The sequence below is a fragment of the Mustelus asterias genome, unplaced genomic scaffold (genome assembly GCF_964213995.1).
Source record: "Mustelus asterias unplaced genomic scaffold, sMusAst1.hap1.1 HAP1_SCAFFOLD_257, whole genome shotgun sequence".
Taxonomy (NCBI): Eukaryota; Metazoa; Chordata; class Chondrichthyes; order Carcharhiniformes; family Triakidae; genus Mustelus; species Mustelus asterias.
In genome coordinates this window covers 483,728-503,443 of record NW_027590224.1, presented here as the reverse complement: position 1 = coordinate 503,443, position 19,716 = coordinate 483,728, and the positions used below count along the sequence as shown (strand labels likewise).

Sequence of the window (19,716 nt, the reverse complement as noted above, 5' to 3'; positions counted from 1 at the left end):
GTACTGAGGGAGTGCCGCACTGTCAGAGGGTCAGTACTGAGGGAGTGCCGCACTGTCAGAGGGTCAGTACTGAGGGAGTGCTGCACTGTCAGAGGGTCAGTACTGAGGGAGTGCCACACTGTCAGAGGGTCAGTGCTGAGGGAGTGCTGCACTGTCAGAGGTTCAGTACTGAGGGAGTGCTGCACTGTCAGAAGGTCAGTACTGAGGGAGTGCTGCACTGTCAGAGGGTCAGTGCTGAGGGAGCTCCGCACTGTCAGAGGGTCAGTACTGAGTGAGTGCCACACTGTCAGAGGGTCAGTACTGAGGGAGTGCCGCACTGTCAGAGGGTCAGTACTGAGGGAGTGCCGCACTGTCAGAGGGTCAGTACTGAGGGAGTGACGCACTGTCAGAGGGTCAGTACTGAGGGAGTGCTGCACTATCAGAGGGTCAGTACTGAGGGAGTGCCGCACTGTCAGAGGGTCAGTACTGAGGGAGTGACGCACTGTCAGAGGGTCAGTACTGAGGGAGTGCTGCACTATCAGAGGGTCAGTACTGAGGGAGTGCTGCACTGTCAGAGGGTCAGTACTGAGGGAGTGCTGCACTGTCAGAGGGTCAGTACTGAGGGAGTGCCGCACTGTCAGAGGGTCAGTGCTGAGGGAGTGCTGCACTATCAGAGGGTCAGTACTGAGGGAGTGCCGCACTGTCAGAGGGTCAGTAGTGAGGGAGTGCCGCACTGTCAGAGGGTCAGTGCTGAGGGAGTGCTGCACTGCCAGAGGGTCAGTACTGTATAGCTGAGTGTGTGTATTGAGACAGGGGCCTCAATTCTCCAATCACGACCCACAGCTTTTCTGGCGGGCCGGGCCGGGAGATGCGTGTTGGCCATTTCGCAGGTTCCCCGCCAGCTTTTACGACCCACGCTCATCTCCCAGCCGGAGAAAAATGGTGCCGCCGAGGACGTGCAGAAAACCGGCAGGCCACTGATTAGCGTGACTTTACATACTGTTTAGGTAAAAACCTCTGACACTATTAGTGGATCAAAGTGCAGCTCTATTTTCACAATTGTGGGAGAAGCGAGGTTCCTAACAGTGGACCCCCAGCCTTCTCTTCGAACACAAGTAAGAACAGAGTTTTATACCCCTTGGTATACAGATTCCCGCTCTATGAGCAATCTCCAAGGCTGCGATCGTTCATCATTGCCTTGAAACAATATTACAGGTTTTGCACAAACAAGTTAATCTGATATACATTCAGGAGGCAACGGTTTTCCCTTATCTGGTCCGAATGTAAGAAACAATGAATTCTAACCAAAACAATGAATTCTACAGCACTTCTCATACAAGCTCTAAATATCACAGAGGTCACTTTGACACTTTGAGTTTTGAAGTTTATTAACCCATTCCTGACTTCATTCCCCCCTTTTGGTCGGATGCCAGGTCCAAACATGGTACCTATGACCAACTCAGAACCACATGTCATCGGGGAATGGGCCCAGCTCCTTAGTCGGGAGGTCTGCCCCCTCCACCTGTACACTTGCGCCCGGCATAATTCGCACTGTTATGTGGTTCTGAGTTGGTCATAGGTGCCATGTACCCCTCAGTGAATGTCATGCATCCCTCACGGTGCTGATTGGCTGCTGTGTCCAGGGGGGTGCAATACCCAGGGCTCCTAATCGATTAGCTGCTGTGTCCAGGGTGCGGGGGGGGGGGGGGGGGTGCAGTTCTCAAGGCTCCCATTCAAGAGAGGGAATGATCACGAGCTGGGGTTGTGCATGTCAGCGCTAGTTTCTGCAGGGCAGCAGTGAGGACAGTTTGTTCAAGGAATGGAGGGATTGGATACCCGCAGTATCCGGATCCGTGGGGGCATGAGGTGAGCGGGCAGCAATGTCTGTGTGTGGGGGGAAGGGGGGCGGGGGGCAGTGATGAGACTAGCGATGTCTCTGTGTGGGGGGGTTGTGGGGGCCAGCGATGAGGCCAGCGATGTCCGTGGGGGGTGGGGGGGGGGGTTGTGGGGGCCAGCGATGTCCGTGGGGGGTGGTGGGGGGGGGGTTGTGGGGGCAGCGATGTCTGTTGGGGGCGGGGCAGCGATGAGGCAGCGATGTCTGTGGGGGGTGGAGCAGCGATGTCTGTGGGGGGTGGTGGGGGGGGGTTGTGGGGGCAGCGATGAGGCAGCGATGTCTGTGGGGGGGTGGTGGGGGGGGGTTGTGGGGGCAGCGATGAGGCAGCGATGTCTGTGGGGGGTGGTGGGGGGGGGTTGTGGGGGCAGCGATGAGGCAGCGATGTCTGTGGGGGGTGGTGGGGGGGGGGGGACAGCGATGTCTGTGGGGGGGGGATGGCAGTGATCTGGATGCTGGGGGGTCTTTTCCGCGATCTCCCAGCGATGTGCGCATGCGCGGATTCCCGATCATCCCACCGATTTCAGGCTGTTTGGCTGAATCGGCCCCACCCACAGCGCCCAGCGTTTAATTATATTCACCATTGGGACCTCTGCAGTGCACAGAGTGCAGAGATTCGGGTGAGAAGCTGAACTGAGAAAACAGTCAGGATTTACAACAGTTTTCACACCAATTCAGCGTTTTTAGGGGAATCGTGGCCAGGGTGTCTGTGATGTTGTGTTTCGATTCTGAAATGAGTTTGTGGGGCTGAGGGGCTTGAGATCTGATGCTGTGGGTGCGGTTTCTGGGTGAGTTGTCCTGGTTTCACTCTATCTGTTTGAAAATGGAAAGGGCAGTTGTGAATCATAGAAACTGTAGCTGTTTTTACTTGTGGTGAGGGTTGGTGACTGAAACGATTCCTACATTGAGTTGTGGGTCGGGGACGGGGCTGGTTTAAACATTAACTCTATTTCTCTCTCCACAGATTCTCTCTCTGGGCTGCTGAGAAATTGCAGCATTTCAGATTCCCACCATCCCCCAGAGTTTATTTTGAATAAAGAGCTGAATGGGGGTGAGGATGAAGGAAAGTTTCCCCCAGATCCCCCCCCTTTCCCCCCGGCTCTGAGACACTGACAGTAGCTGCAGCTCCTTTCCATCCATTCCCCCCACACAGGGATCAGCTCTGAGTCGGGGAGACAGGGAGAGAACCGCAGATGCACCTGGAGAGAAGCACCAGTCCTTCCAGAGAGAGAGACACACAGGGGGGAGAGAGGAATAATGTCCCAGCCTCTGTCAGGAAAAGCCGGGTTAAAAGCTGCTTTTCCGCTGAAGGGATTGGAGTGAAACAACAATCCGAGTGCCGGCTCCCGGGAAACTGTCCAGCCCACACCCGGGGAGAGGGAGGGGAGAGCGGGGATGGTCAGCACCGCCTCTCTGTGTGAATGGAACCGCAGCAGGTCCCGCCCCATTTCCTGCTCAGCGTGACAGTAAATGTGTTTGTGTCCCTCCTGCTCTCAGTGTGGAGTCTCCGAGCTGGTCCCTGTGTGCGGAATGGATGGAAATGAGCTGCAGGTACTGTCAGTGTCTCAGAGCCGGGGGGAAAGGGGGGGATCTGTGTGGGTCTCTTTCCCCTGTGAGGGTGGGGGGATCAGTGTGGGGGTCTTTCCCCTGTGAGGGTGGGGGGATCAGTGTGGGTCTCTTTCCCCTGTGAGGGTGGGGGGATCAGTGTGGGGGTCTTTCCCCTGTGAGGGCGGGGGGATCAGTGTGGGGGTCTTTCCCCTGTGAGGGTGGGGGGATCAGGGTGGGGAGGGTGAGATGAGTATCTGTCTGTGTCTGGAAGACAACTCGGCTGAAATTGGGTTCAATGCTGAAATGTCCTGTTGCACCTGTTGAGCAGCTGCCTGGTTTTATATCCTGTATTTGCTTTTTTTTTTGCTTATCCATTATTTAACGACTTATTGGCCATCTGGCTGAGGCTGATTCAATTCCCTCCCACAATTTAATTGCTTTATTCTCTGTTTTATTATGAACATGACTCTCCGTCTCATACTTCTCAATATTAAATTGTGATTATCAGCCATTTACTGTTAAAACTTCCCATCCCTTACACCCCACCGGCTCCCCATGTTGCTAAGTATTCTATGATTCCCCACTTCCCTAACAGCACTGTAGGTGTACCTACACCACATAAAGTGCAGTGGTTCATGAAGGCAGCTCACCACCACTTTCTCAAGGGGCAATTAGAGATGGGCAATAAATGCTGGTCTAGCCAGTGACACCCAGAAAGAGTTTGTTCAATTTGTCGGGTTTTTTTGTTGCTGAGCTGTGGGTGGGAGGTGGGTGGGGGAAATCTTTGCTTTCCTTTCCCATTCTGACAGAGCTGGCCTGATATTCCCGGAGTTAATACTGAGCTTCATCCAAACATTTCACAACAGAAAAAAATCCAGCAAAGGAAATCTGAGCCTCTCTCAAGACACGTGTAGATATTTTTTCTTGGAGTGGGAATTGAGACAGTTAAAGGACGCAGTGTTTACTGTGAGGGTCCAGTGTGATCCCGGATCACTGGGAGTTTCAGGTCCAGCCGGGAACAGCTCCTGAGAAACAGCGATTGTTGGAGGGGGAACCGCACAGGTTCCAGTGGAGCTGTGATCAGCAGCGACTGACTGTTGTTAATGTAACACACACTCTGGTGATTGTTTGAGGCTAAACATTGAACAGAAAAGGAAAATATTGTGGATAATGGAAATCTAAAATAAAGCTAACACACAGCAGGTCAGGCCGAGAGGAAAAGTCAGTTAATATTGCAGTGCTGATCTTTCATTCAAACACATTTCTGTTCCTCAGTTTTATGTTGCGATTTCCAGGAACACCAGATTTCTCAAAGTGCTTCAGAGTCAATGAAATACTTTCTGAAATGGACTCTCTGCTACAAGAGACATGTCCGTCTTGGTTTTCGTGCTCAAGTCCGGGAATGGGACTGATTTCGGGATCCTTGCCGAGATGGAACCAGTTTAGAGAAAGACAGGCAATAAAGAGCTGAATCCTGGTGAAGATCAAAGAAAGTTTCCCCCAGATCCTCCTCGTTCCCCCGGGCTCTGAGATACTGACAGTCCCAGCCATTCCCTTTGTTGCGATCCCAGTTGATGTTATACCTGATAGGAAGATCCCAGAATGGATCCAGGCTGGGAGAAACTTTCCTTCACCTCCATTCAGCTCCTTATCCGGGGGAATGGATGGAAAGGAGCTGCAGGGACGGTCAGGAGGGTACAGAATGCAGCAATGTTGGGACGAGGGAGAGTGGGGGAGAGGGTAAGGGTGGGGTGAGTAGGTGAGAGGGTGGGGGAGGTGGGGGGAATGGGGTGGGAGCAATGGGAAATGGATGGAAAAGGAGCCATGATGGTTGGAGGGTGAGATCAGTATCTGTCTCTTGTCGCCTGTGCCAGGAGGGCGATTCTATTTACATTTTGTTCAAAGCAGAAACAAACCAGTTCAGCAAGCTGCCTGTCTTTTACATCCCGGATACCAACAGGTTCCTTTATTTGCATTTCAGTTAATAAGAACCAGGGCCATCTTTTTGCGGCAGTTCAGTTCATTTCCCCGTCATGCTCTGTTCTATTTTAATGGTGAATAAGACTCTGTCTCATACTTCTCGACAACAGATTCCGATTCTCAGCAATTTACTGTTAAGAATCCCCAGCCTTAAAAATCCACACGGCTCCCCATGTTGCCAAGTATCTCCTGATTTCCAATTTCCCGAACAGCACAGTGTGTGTAGCTACACCTCATAACTGCAGCGGTTCAAGAAGGCGTTCACCCACCACCTTCTCAAGGGGCAATTAGAGATGCTGGACTCGCCAGTGACACCACATCCTGTAAATGAGTTAAAACATTTTGTTCGAGGTTTCCTTGTATATCACATTGCTAAAAAGGGAAACCCTTTTTAAAGGGAAACCCTTGCTAAGTTAATAGCCCCTCCACTTTTCTCCACAATATCCAGACTGTTCCAGTCTCGATCCAAGTGCACATTCCAGGGAAACTTCACTTCTGACATGGAAGGAGAGAAAGTAGAGACCAGGAGAGTCAGTCAGTACTGACCCTCCCACAGTGCAGCACTCCCTCAGCACTGACCCTCCCACAGTGCAGCCCTCCCTCAGTACTGACCCTACCACAGTGCAGCCCTCCCTCAGTACTGACCCCCTGACAGTGCGGCGCTCCCTCAGTACTGACCCTCTGACAGTGCGGTGCTCCCTCCGTACTGACCCTCTGACAGTGCGGCACTCCCTCAGCACTGACCTTCCCACAGTGCGGCACTCCCTCAGCTCTGACCCTCTGACAGTGCAGTACCCACTAAGTACTGATCTTTTGACAGTGCGGCGCTGCCTCAGTACTGACCCTCTGACAGTGCGGCACTCCCTCAATGCTGACCCTCTGACAGTGCAGCATTCCCTCAGTACTGACTCTCTGACAGTGCGGCACTCCCTCTGTACTGACCCTCTGAAAATGCGGCAGACCCGAGTACTGACCCTCTGACAGTAGGGCACTCCCTCTGGACTGATCCTCTGACAGTGCGGCACTCCCTCAGTACTGACCCTCTGACAGTGCAGCACTCCCTCATTTCTGACCCTCTGACAGTGCGGCACTCCCTCAGTACTGACCCTCCCACAGTGCAGCACTCACTCAGTCCTGACCCTCTGACAGTGCAGCACTCCCTCAGTACTGACCATCTGACAGTGCAGCACTCCCTCAGCTCTGACCCTCTGACTGTGCGGCATCCCCTCAGTCCTGACCCTCTGACAGTGCAGCACTCCCTCAGCTCTGACCCTCTGACAGTGCAGCACACCCTCTGGCAGAGCGGTGCTCCCTCAATACAGAGCCTCTAACAGTGCGGCACTCCCTCAGTGCTGACCCTTTGACAGTGCATCACTCCCTCTGTACTGACCGTCTGACAGTGCGGCACTTCCTCAGTTCTAACCCTCGCACAGAACAGCACTCCCTCAATACTGACCCTCTGACAGTGCAGCACTCCCTCAGCACTGACCCTCCCACAGTGCAGCCCTCCCTCAGTACTGACCCTACCACAGTGCAGCCCTCCCTCAGTACTGACCCCCTGACAGTGCGGTGCTCCCTCCGTACTGACCCTCTGACAGTGCGGCACTCCCTCAGCACTGACCTTCCCACAGTGCGGCACTCCCTCAGCTCTGACCCTCTGACAGTGCAGTACCCACTAAGTACTGATCTTTTGACAGTGCGGAGCTGCCTCAGTACTGACCCTCTGACAGTGCGGCACTCCCTCAATGCTGACCCTCTGACAGTGCAGCATTCCCTCAGTACTGACTCTCTGACAGTGCGGCACTCCCTCTGTACTGACCCTCTGAAAATGGGGCAGACCCGAGTACTGACCCTCTGACAGTAGGGCACTCCCTCTGGACTGATCCTCTGACAGTGCGGCACTCCCTCAGTACTGACCCTCTGACAGTGCAGCACTCCCTCATTTCTGACCCTCTGACAGTGCGGCACTCCCTCAGTACTGACCCTCCCACAGTGCAGCACTCACTCAGTCCTGACCCTCTGACAGTGCAGCACTCCCTCAGTACTGACCATCTGACAGTGCAGCACTCCCTCAGCTCTGACCCTCTGACGGTGCGGCACTCCCTCAGTACTGACCCTCCGACTGTGCGGCATCCCCTCAGTCCTGACCCTCTGACAGTGCAGCACTCCCTCAGCTCTGACCCTCTGACAGTGCAGCACACCCTCTGGCAGAGCGGTGCTCCCTCAATAAAGACCCTCTAACAGTGCGGCACTCCCTCAGTGCTGACCCTTTGACAGTGCATCACTCCCTCTGTACTGACCATCTGACAGTGCGGCACTTCCTCAGTTCTGATCCTCGCACAGAACAGCACTCCCTCAATACTGACCCTCTGACAGTGCAGTACTCCCTCAGTACTGACCCACTAACAGTGCAACATTCCCTCAGTACTGACTCTCCCACAGTGCCGCACTCCTTCAGTACTGACCCTCTGACAGTGCGGCACTCCCTCAGGACTGATCCTCTAACAGTGCGGCTCTCCCTCAGTACTGACCCTCTAACAGTGCGGCACTCCCTCAGTACTGACCCTCTGATAGTGCAGCACTCCCTCAGTACCGACCCTCTGACATTACGGTACTCCCTCAGTACTGTCCCTCTGACAGTGCGGCACTCCCTCAGTACTGACCCTCTGACAGTGCGGCACTCCCTCAGCACTGTCCCTCTGACAGTGCGGCACTCCCTCAGTACTGACCCTCTGACAGTGCAGCACTCCCTCAGTACTGACCCTCTGACAGTGCGGCACTCCCTCAGCACTGACCCTCTGACGGTGCAGCACTCACTCAGTCCTGACCCTCGAACAGTGCGGCACTCCCTCAGTACTGACCCTCTGACAGTAAAGCACTCCCTCAGCACTGACCCTCTGACAGTGCGGCACTCCCTCAGTACTGACCCCCTGACAGTGCAGCACTCCCTCAGTACCGACCCTCCCACTGTGCGGCACCCCCTCAGTCCTGACCCTCTGACAGTGCGGCACTCCCTCAGTACTGACCCACTGACAGTACGGCACTCACTCAGTCCTGACTCTCTGACAGTGCAGCACTCCCTCAGTACTGACCCTCTGACAGTGCAGCACTCCCTCTTCTGACCCACTGACAGTCTGGCGTTCCCTCAGGACTGACCCCCTGACAGTGCGGCGCTCCCTCTGTGCTGACCCTCTGTCAATGTAGCAATTCCTCAATACTGACCCTCTGACAGTGCAGCACTCCTTCGCCATCAACCGTCTAGCAGTGCGGCACGCCCTCAGTACTGACCCTCGGACAGTGCGGCACTCCCTCTGTACTGACCCTCTGACAGTGCGGCACTCCCTCTGTACTGACCCTCTGACAGTGTGGCACTCCCTCTGGACTGACCCTCTGACAGTGGGGCACTCCCTCAGTACTGACCCTCTGACAGTGCGACACTCCCTCAGTACTGACCCTCTGACAGTGCGGCACTCCCTCTGTACTGACCCTCTGACAGTGCGGCACTCCCTCTGTACTGACCCTCTGACAGTGTGGCACTCCCTCTGGACTGACCCTCTGACAGTGGGGCACTCCCTCAGTACTGACCCTCTGACAGTGCAGCACTCCCTCAGTACTGACCCTCCGACAGTGCGGCACTCCCTCAGTACTGACCCTCCCACAGTGCAGCACTCACTCAGTACTGACCCTCTGACAGTGCGGCACTCCCTCAGTACTGACCCTCCCACAGTGCAGCACTCACTCAGTACTGACCCTCTGACAGTGCGGCACTCCCTCAGTACTGACCCTCCCACAGTGCAGCACTCACTCAGTACTGACCCTCTGACAGTGTGGCACTCCCTCAGTACTGACCCTCCCACAGTGCAGCACTCACTCAGTACTGACCCTCTGACAGTGCGGCACTCCCTCAGTACTGACCCTCTGACAGTGCGGCACTCCCTCTGTACTGACCCTCGGACAGTGCGGCACTCCCTCTGTACTGAGCCTCTGACAGTGCGGTGCTCCCTCAGTACAGACTCTCTGACAGTGCGGCACTCCCTCAGCACTGACCCTCTCACAGTGCAGCTCACCCTGAGTACTGACCCTCTGACAGTGTGGCACTCCCTCTGGACTGACCCTCTGACAGTGCGGCACTCTCTCTGTACTGACCCTCTGACAGTGCGGCACTCCCTCAGTGCTGACCCTCTGACATTGCAGCGCTCACTCAGCACTGACTCTCCCACAGTGCAGCACTCACTCAGCACTGATCCTGCCACAGTGCAGCACCCCCTCAGTCCTGACCCTCTGACAGTGCAGCACACCCTCTGGCAGTGCGGTGCTCCCTCAGTACAGACCCTCTAACAGTGCGGCACTCCCTCAGTGCTGACCCTTTGACAGTGCATCACTTCCTCTGTACTGACCCTCTGACAGTGCGGCACTCCCTCAGTACTGACCCTCTGACAGTGCAGCACTCCCTCTTCTGACCCTCTGACAGTCTGGCGCTCCCTCAGGACTGACCCACTGACAGTCTGGCGCTCCCTCAGGACTGACCCACTGACAGTGCGGCACTCACTCAATACTGACCCTCTGACAGTGCGGCACTCCTTCAGTCCTGACCCTCTGACAGTGCGGCACTCCCTCAGGACTGAACCTCTGACAGTGCAGCACTCCCTCAGCACTGACCCTCTGACACTCCCTCTGACAGTGCGGCACTCCCTCAGCACTGTCCCTCTGACAGTGCAGCACTCCCTCAGTACTGACCCTCTGACAGTGCGGCACTCCCTCAGTACTGACCCTCTGACAGTGCAGCTCTCCCTCAGTACTGACACTCTATCAGTGCGGCACTCTCTCAGTACTGACCCTCTGACAGGATGGCACTCCCTTGGCACTGACCCTCTGACAGTGCGGCACTCCCTCAGCACTGACCCTCGAACAGTGCGGCACTCCCTCAGTACTGACCCTCTGACAGTGCAGCACTCCATCAGTACTGACCCTCTGACAGTGCGGCACTCTCTCAGCACTGACCCTCTCACAGTGCAGCTCACCCTGAGTACTGACCCTCTGACAGTGTGGCACCCCCTCTCGACTGACCCTCGGACAGTGCGGCACTCTCTCTGTACTGACCCTCTGACAGTACGGCATTACCTCAGTGCTGACCCTCTGACAGTGCAGCACTCACTCAGCACTGACCCTCCCACAGTGCAGCACTCACTCAGCACAGACCCTGCCACAGTGCGGCACCCCATCAGTCCTGACCCTCTGACAGTGCAGCACTCCCTCTGGCAGTGCGGTGCTCCCTCAGTACAGACCCTCGAACAGTGCGGCACTCCCTCAGTGCTGACCCTTTGACAGTGCATCACTCCCAAGTACTGACTCTCTGACAGTGCGGCACTTCCTCTGTACTGACCCTCTGACAGTGCGGCACTCCTTCAGTACTGACCCTCTGGCAGTGCAGCACTCCCTCTTCTGACCCTCTGACAGTGCGGCACTCCCTCAGTACTGATCCTCTGACAGTGCGGCACTCCCTCAGTACTGACCCTCTGACAATGCGGTACTCCCTCAGTACTGACCCTCTGACAGTGCAGCACTCCCTCAGTACTGACCCTCTGACAATGCGGTACTCCCTCAGTACTGATCCTCTGACAGTGCAGCACTCCCTCAGTACTGACCCTCTGACAGTCTGGCGCTCCCTCAGGACTGACCCCCTGACAGCGCGGCACTCCCTCACTATCAACCGTCTTGCAGTGCGGCACTCCCTCAGTACTGACCCTCTGACAGTGCGGCACTCCCTCAGTACTGACCCTCTGACAGTGAGGCACTCCCTCAGTACTGACCCTCTGACAATGCGGTACTCCGTCAGTACTGACCCTCTGACAGTGCAGCACTCCCTCAGTACTGACTCTCTGACAGTGCGGCACTCCCTCATTACTGACCCTCTGACAGTGCGGCACTCCCTCAGTACTGACCCTCTGACAGTCTGTCACTCCCTCAGGACTGACCCCCTGACAGCGCCGCACTCCCTCTGTGCTGACCCTCTGTCAACGTAGCACTTCCTCAATACTGACCCGCTGACAGTGCAGCACTCCCTCAGTACAGACCCTCTGACAGTGCTGCACTCCCTCACTACTGACCCTCTGACAGTGCGGCACTCCCTCAGTACTGACCCTCTGACAGTGCGGCACTCCCTCAGTTCTGACCCTCTGACAGTGCGGCACTCCCTCAGTACTGACCCTCTGACAGTGCAGCACTCCCTCTTCTGACCGTCAGACAGTCTGGAGCTCCCTCAGGACTGACCCCCTGACAGCGCGGCACTCCCTCAGTACTGACCCTCTGTCAATGTAGCAATTCCTCAATACTGACCCTCTGACAGTGCAGCACTCGCTCACTATCAACCGTCTAGCAGTGCGGCACTCCCTCAATACTGACCCTCTGACAGTGGGGCACTCTCTCAGTTCTGACCCTCTGACAGTGCAGCACTCCCTCAGTACTGACCCTCTGACAGTGCGGCACTCCCTTAGTACTGACCCTCTGACAGTGCAGCACTCCCTCAGTACTGAACCTCTGACAGTGCAGCACTCCCTCAGTACTGAACCTCTGACAGTGCAGCACTCCCTCAGCACTGACCCTCTGACAGTGGGGCACTCCCTCTGTACTGACCCTCTGAAAATACGGCATTCCCTCAGTACTGACCCTCTGACAATGCACCTCTCCCTCAGTACTGACCCTCTGACAGTGCGGCACTCCCTCAGTACTGACCCTCTGACTGTGCGGCACCCCCTCAGTCCTGGCCCTCTGACAGTGCAGCACTCCCCCTGACAGTGCAGTGCTCCCTCAGCACAGACCCTCTGACAGTGCGGCTCTCCCTCAGTACTGTCCCTCTGACAATACGGCACTCACTCAGTACTGACCCTCTCACAGTGCAGCTCTCCCTCAGTACTGACCCTCTCTCAGTGCGGCACTCTCTCAGTACTGACCCTCTGACAGTAAGGCACTCCCTCGGCACTGACCCTCTGACAGTGCGGCACTCCCTCAGCACTGACCCTCTGACAGTGCGGCACTCCCTCAGTACTGACCCTCTGACAGTGCAGCACTCCCTCAGTACTGACCCTCTGACAGTGCGGCACTCTCTCAGCACTGACCCTCTCACAGTGCAGCTCACCCTGAGTACTGACCCTCTGACAGTGTGGCACTCCCTCTGGACTGACCCTCTGACAGTGCAGCACTCCCTCTGGCAGTGCGGTGCTCCCTCAGTACAGACCCTCTAACAGTGCGGCACTCCCTCAGTGCTGACCCTTTGACAGTGCATCACTCCCTCTGTACTGACTCTCTGACAGTGCGGCACTTCCTCTGTACTGAACCTCTGACAGTGCGGCACTCCCTCAGTACTGACCCTCTGACAGTGCAGCACTCCCTCTTCTGACCCTCTGACAGTCTGGCGCTCCCTCAGGACTGACCCCCTGACAGCGCGGCACTCCCTCACTATCAACCGTCTTGCAGTGCGGCACTCCCTCAGTACTGACCCTCTGACAGTGAGGCACTCCCTCAGTACTGACCCTCTGACAATGCGGCACTCCCTCAGTACTGACCCTCTGACAGTGCAGCACTCCCTCAGTACTGACTCTCTGACAGTGCAGCACTCCCTCAGTACTGACCCTCTGACAGTGCAGCACTCCCTCAGTACTGACTCTCTGACAGTGCGGCACTCCTTCATTACTGACCCTCTGACAGTGCGGCACTCCCTCAGTACTGACCCTCTGACAGTCTGGCACTCCCTCAGGACTGACCCCCTGACAGCGCGGCACTCCCTCTGTGCTGACCCTCTGTCAACGTAGCACTTCCTCAATACTGACCCTCTGACAGTGCGGCACTCCCTCTGTGCTGACCCTCTGTCAACGTAGCACTTCCTCAGTACTGACCCTCTGACAGTGCGGCCCTCCCTCAATGCTGACCCTCTGACAGTGCGGCACTCCCTCAATGCTGACCCTCTGACAGTGCGGCACTCCCTCAGTACTGACCCTCTGACAGTGCTGCACTCCCTCAGTACTGACCCTCTGACAGTGCGGCACTCCCTCAGTACTGACCCTCTGACAGTGCGGCACTCCCTCAGTTCTGACCCTCTGACAGTGCGGCACTCCCTCTGACAGTGCGGTGCTCCCTCAGTACTGACCCTCTGACAGTGCAGCACTCCCTCTTCTGACCGTTCGACAGTCTGGCGCTCCCTCAGGACTGACCCCCTGACAGCGCGGCAGTTCCTCAGTGCTGACCCTCGAATAGTGCGGCACTCCCTCAGTACTGACCCTCTGACAGTGCGGCAGTTCCTCAGTGCTGACCCTCGAATAGTGCGGCACTCCCTCAGTACTGACCCTCTGACAGTGCAGCACTCCCTCAGCACTGACCCTCTGACAGTGCTGCACTCCCTCAGTCCTGACCCTCTGACAGTGCGGCACTCCCTCAGTACTGACCCTCTGACAGTGCGGCACTCCCTCAGCACTGACCCTCTGACAGTGCGGCACTCCCTCAGTTCTGACCCTCTGACAGTGCGGCACTCCCTCTGACAGTGCGGTGCTCCCTCAGTACTGACCCTCTGACAGTGCGGCACTCCCTCAGTTCTGACCCTCTGACAGTGCGGCACTCCCTCTGACAGTGCGGTGCTCCCTCAGTACTGACCCTCTGACAGTGCCGCACTCCCTCTTCTGACCGTTCGACAGTCTGGCGCTCCCTCAGGACTGACCCCCTGACAGCGCGGCACTCCCTCAGTACTGACCCGCTGTCAATGTAGCAATTCCTCAATACTGACCCTCTGACAGTGCAGCACTCCCTCACTATCAACCGTCTAGCAGTGCGGCACTCCCTCAATACTGACCCTCTGACAGTGGGGCACTCTCTCAGTTCTGACCCTCTGACAGTGCAGCACTCCCTCAGTACTGAACCTCTGACAGTGCAGCACTCCCTCAGCACTGACCCTCTGACAGTGGGGCACTCCCTCTGTACTGACCCTCTGAAAATACGGCATTCCCTCAGTACTGACCCTCTGACAATGCACCTCTCCCTCAGTACTGACCCTCTGACAGTGCGGCACTCCCTCAGTACTGACCCTCTGACTGTGCGGCACCCCCTCAGTCCTGGCCCTCTGACAGTGGGGCACTCCCTCTGTACTGACCCTCTGAAAATACGGCATTCCCTCAGTACTGACCCTCTGACAATGCACCTCTCCCTTAGTACTGACCCTCTGACAGTGCGGCACTCCCTCAGTACTGACCCTCTGACTGTGCGGCACCCCCTCAGTCCTGGCCCTCTGACAGTGCAGCACTCCCCCCGACAGTGCAGTGCTCCCTCAGGACAGACCCTCTGACAGTGCGGCACTCCCTCAGTACTGACCCTCTGACAATACGGCACTCACTCAGCACTGACTCTCTGACAGTGCAGCACGCCCTCAGTACTGACCCTCTGACAGTGCAGCTCTCCCTCAGTACTGACCCTCTGACAGTGCGGCACTCCCTCAGTACTGACCCTTTGACAGTGCGGCACTCCCTCAGTACTGACCCTCTGACAGTGCGGCACTCCCTCAGTACTGACCCTTTGACAGTGCGGCACTCCCTCAGTACTGATCCTCTGACAGTGCGGCACTCCCTCAGTACTGACCCTTTCACAATGCAGCACTCCCTCAGCTCTGACCCTCTGACAGTGCGGCACTCCCTGAGTACTGACCCTCCCACAGTGCGGCACCCCCTCAGTCCTGACCCTCTGACAGTGCAGCACACCCTCTGGCAGTGCGGTGCTCCCTCAGTACAGACCCTCTCACAGTGCGGCAGTCCGTCAGTACTGACCCTTTGACAGTGCATCACTCCCTCAGTACTGACTCTCTGACAGTGCGGCACTCCCTCTGTAGTGACCCTCTGGGAGTGCGGCAATACTGACCCTCTGACAGTGGGGCACTCTCTCAGTTCTGACCCTCTGACAGTGCAGCACTCCCTCAGTACTGACCCTCTGACAGTGCGGCACTCCCTTAGTACTGACCCTCTGACAGTGCAGCACTCCCTCAGTACTGAACCTCTGACAGTGCAGCACTCCCTCAGTACTGAACCTCTGACAGTGCAGCACTCCCTCAGCACTGACCCTCTGACAGTGGGGCACTCCCTCTGTACTGACCCTCTGAAAATACGGCATTCCCTCAGTACTGACCCTCTGACAATGCACCTCTCCCTCAGTACTGACCCTCTGACAGTGCGGCACTCCCTCAGTACTGACCCTCTGACTGTGCGGCACCCCCTCAGTCCTGGCCCTCTGACAGTGCAGCACTCCCCCTGACAGTGCAGTGCTCCCTCAGCACAGACCCTCTGACAGTGCGGCTCTCCCTCAGTACTGACCCTCTGACAATACGGCACTCACTCAGTACTGACCCTCTCACAGTGCAGCTCTCCCTCAGTACTGACCCTCTCTCAGTGCGGCACTCTCTCAGTACTGACCCTCTGACAGTAAGGCACTCCCTCGGCACTGACCCTCTGACAGTGCGGCACTCCCTCAGCACTGACCCTCGAACAGTGCGGCACTCCCTCAGTACTGACCCTCTGACAGTGCAGCACTCCCTCAGTACTGACCCTCTGACAGTGCGGCACTCTCTCAGCACTGACCCTCTCACAGTGCAGCTCACCCTGAGTACTGACCCTCTGACAGTGTGGCACTCCCTCTGGACTGACCCTCTGACAGTGCGGCACTCTCTCTGTACTGACCCTCTGACAGTACGGCATTCCCTCAGTGCTGACCCTCTGACAGTGCAGCACTCACTCAGCACTGACCCTCCCACAGTGCAGCACTCACTCAGCACTGACCCTCCCACAGTGCAGCACTCACTCAGCACAGACCCTGCCACAGTGCGGCACCCCATCAGTCCTGACCCTCTGACAGTGCAGCACTCCCTCTGGCAGTGCGGTGCTCCCTCAGTACAGACCCTCTAACAGTGCGGCACTCCCTCAGTGCTGACCCTTTGACAGTGCATCACTCCCTCTGTACTGACTCTCTGACAGTGCGGCACTTCCTCTGTACTGAACCTCTGACAGTGCGGCACTCCCTCAGTACTGACCCTCTGACAGTGCAGCACTCCCTCTTCTGACCCTCTGACAGTCTGGCGCTCCCTCAGGACTGACCCCCTGACAGCGCGGCACTCCCTCACTATCAACCGTCTTGCAGTGCGGCACTCCCTCAGTACTGACCCTCTGACAGTGAGGCACTCCCTCAGTACTGACCCTCTGACAATGCGGCACTCCCTCAGTACTGACCCTCTGACAGTGCAGCACTCCCTCAGTACTGACTCTCTGACAGTGAGGCACTCCCTCAGTACTGAGCCTCTGACAATGCGGCACTCCCTCAGTACTGAACCTCTGACAGTGCAGCACTCCCTCAGCACTGACCCTCTGACAGTGGGGCACTCCCTCTGTACTGACCCTCTGAAAATACGGCATTCCCTCAGTACTGACCCTCTGACAATGCACCTCTCCCTCAGTACTGACCCTCTGACAGTGCGGCACTCCCTCAGTACTGACCCTCTGACTGTGCGGCACCCCCTCAGTCCTGGCCCTCTGACAGTGCAGCACTCCCCCTGACAGTGCAGTGCTCCCTCAGCACAGACCCTCTGACAGTGCGGCTCTCCCTCAGTACTGTCCCTCTGACAATACGGCACTCACTCAGTACTGACCCTCTCACAGTGCAGCTCTCCCTCAGTACTGACCCTCTCTCAGTGCGGCACTCTCTCAGTACTGACCCTCTGACAGTAAGGCACTCCCTCGGCACTGACCCTCTGACAGTGCGGCACTCCCTCAGCACTGACCCTCTGACAGTGCGGCACTCCCTCAGTACTGACCCTCTGACAGTGCAGCACTCCCTCAGTACTGACCCTCTGACAGTGCGGCACTCTCTCAGTACTGACCCTCTGACAGTAAGGCACTCCCTCGGCACTGACCCTCTGACAGTGCGGCACTCCCTCAGCACTGACCCTCTGACAGTGCGGCACTCCCTCAGTACTGACCCTCTGACAGTGCAGCACTCCCTCAGTACTGACCCTCTGACAGTGTGGCACTCCCTCTGGACTGACCCTCTGACAGTGCGGCACTCTCTCTGTACTGACCCTCTGACAGTACGGCATTCCCTCAGTGCTGACCCTCTGACAGTGCGGCACTCACTCAGCACTGACCCTCCCACAGTGCAGCACTCACTCAGCACAGACCCTGCCACAGTGCGGCACCCCATCAGTCCTGACCCTCTGACAGTGCAGCACTCCCTCTGGCAGTGCGGTGCTCCCTCAGTACTGACCCTCTAACAGTGCGGCACTCCCTCAGTGCTGACCCTTTGACAGTGCATCACTCCCTCTGTACTGACTCTCTGACAGTGCGGCACTTCCTCTGTACTGAACCTCTGACAGTGCGGCACTCCCTCAGTACTGACCCTCTGACAGTGCAGCACTCCCTCTTCTGACCCTCTGACAGTCTGGCGCTCCCTCAGGACTGACCCCCTGACAGCGCGGCACTCCCTCACTATCAACCGTCTTGCAGTGCGGCACTCCCTCAGTACTGACCCTCTGACAGTGAGGCACTCCCTCAGTACTGACCCTCTGACAATGCGGCACTCCCTCAGTACTGACCCTCTGACAGTGCAGCACTCCCTCAGTACTGACTCTCTGACAGTGCAGCACTCCCTCAGCACTGACCCTCTGACAATGCAGCACTCCCTCAGTACTGACTCTCTGACAGTGCGGCACTCCCTCATTACTGACCCTCTGACAGTGCGGCACTCCCTCAGTACTGACCCTCTGACAGTCTGGCACTCCCTCAGGACTGACCCCCTGACAGCGCGGCACTCCCTCTGTGCTGACCCTCTGTCAACGTAGCACTTCCTCAATACTGACCCTCTGACAGTGCGGCACTCCCTCTGTGCTGACCCTCTGTCAACGTAGCACTTCCTCAGTACTGACCCTCTGACAGTGCGGCCCTCCCTCAATGCTGACCCTCTGACAGTGCGGCACTCCCTCAATGCTGACCCTCTGACAGTGCGGCACTCCCTCAGTACTGACCCTCTGACAGTGCTGCACTCCCTCAGTACTGACCCTCTGACAGTGCGGCACTCCCTCAGTACTGACCCTCTGACAGTGCGGCACTCCCTCAGTTCTGACCCTCTGACAGTGCGGCACTCCCTCTGACAGTGCGGTGCTCCCTCAGTACTGACCCTCTGACAGTGCAGCACTCCCTCTTCTGACCGTTCGACAGTCTGGCGCTCCCTCAGGACTGACCCCCTGACAGCGCGGCAGTTCCTCAGTGCTGACCCTCGAATAGTGCGGCACTCCCTCAGTACTGACCCTCTGACAGTGCGGCAGTTCCTCAGTGCTGACCCTCGAATAGTGCGGCACTCCCTCAGTACTGACCCTCTGACAGTGCAGCACTCCCTCAGCACTGACCCTCTGACAGTGCTGCACTCCCTCAGTCCTGACCCTCTGACAGTGCGGCACTCCCTCAGTACTGACCCTCTGACAGTGCGGCACTCCCTCAGCACTGACCCTCTGACAGTGCGGCACTCCCTCAGTTCTGACCCTCTGACAGTGCGGCACTCCCTCTGACAGTGCGGTGCTCCCTCAGTACTGACCCTCTGACAGTGCGGCACTCCCTCAGTACTGACCCTCTGACAGTGCGGCACTCCCTCAGTTCTGACCCTCTGACAGTGCGGCACTCCCTCTGACAGTGCGGTGCTCCCTCAGTACTGACCCTCTGACAGTGCCGCACTCCCTCTTCTGACCGTTCGACAGTCTGGCGCTCCCTCAGGACTGACCCCCTGACAGCGCGGCACTCCCTCAGTACTGACCCGCTGTCAATGTAGCAATTCCTCAATACTGACCCTCTGACAGTGCAGCACTCCCTCACTATCAACCGTCTAGCAGTGCGGCACTCCCTCAGTACTGACCCTCTGATAGTGCGGCACTCCCTTAGTACTGACCCTCTGACAGTGCAGCACTCCCTCAGGACTGAACCTCTGACAGTGCAGCACTCCCTCAGCACTGACCCTCTGACAGTGGGGCACTCCCTCTGTACTGACCCTCTGAAAATACGGCATTCCCTCAGTACTGACCCTCTGACAATGCACCTCTCCCTCAGTACTGACCCTCTGACAGTGCGGCACTCCCTCAGTACTGACCCTCTGACTGTGCGGCACCCCCTCAGTCCTGGCCCTCTGACAGTGGGGCACTCCCTCTGTACTGACCCTCTGAAAATACGGCATTCCCTCAGTACTGACCCTCTGACAATGCACCTCTCCCTTAGTACTGACCCTCTGACAGTGCGGCACTCCCTCAGTACTGACCC

The 19,716-nt window shown here is 57.1% G+C and overlaps 1 protein-coding gene across 1 annotated transcript in view; it reads left to right on the top strand.

Annotated features, from left to right (window-relative positions):
- Positions 1-3,332: 3,332 nt before the first annotated feature.
- Positions 3,333-19,716, top strand: part of LOC144485971 (junctional adhesion molecule-like) — a 45,654-nt gene continuing 29,270 nt past the window's right edge. Inside the window, exon 1 of the mRNA XM_078204047.1 lies at positions 3,333-3,421. Within this exon, the coding sequence (XP_078060173.1) occupies positions 3,341-3,421 (81 nt within the window). The 5' untranslated portion in view covers positions 3,333-3,340. The remainder of the gene's footprint in view (positions 3,422-19,716) is intronic.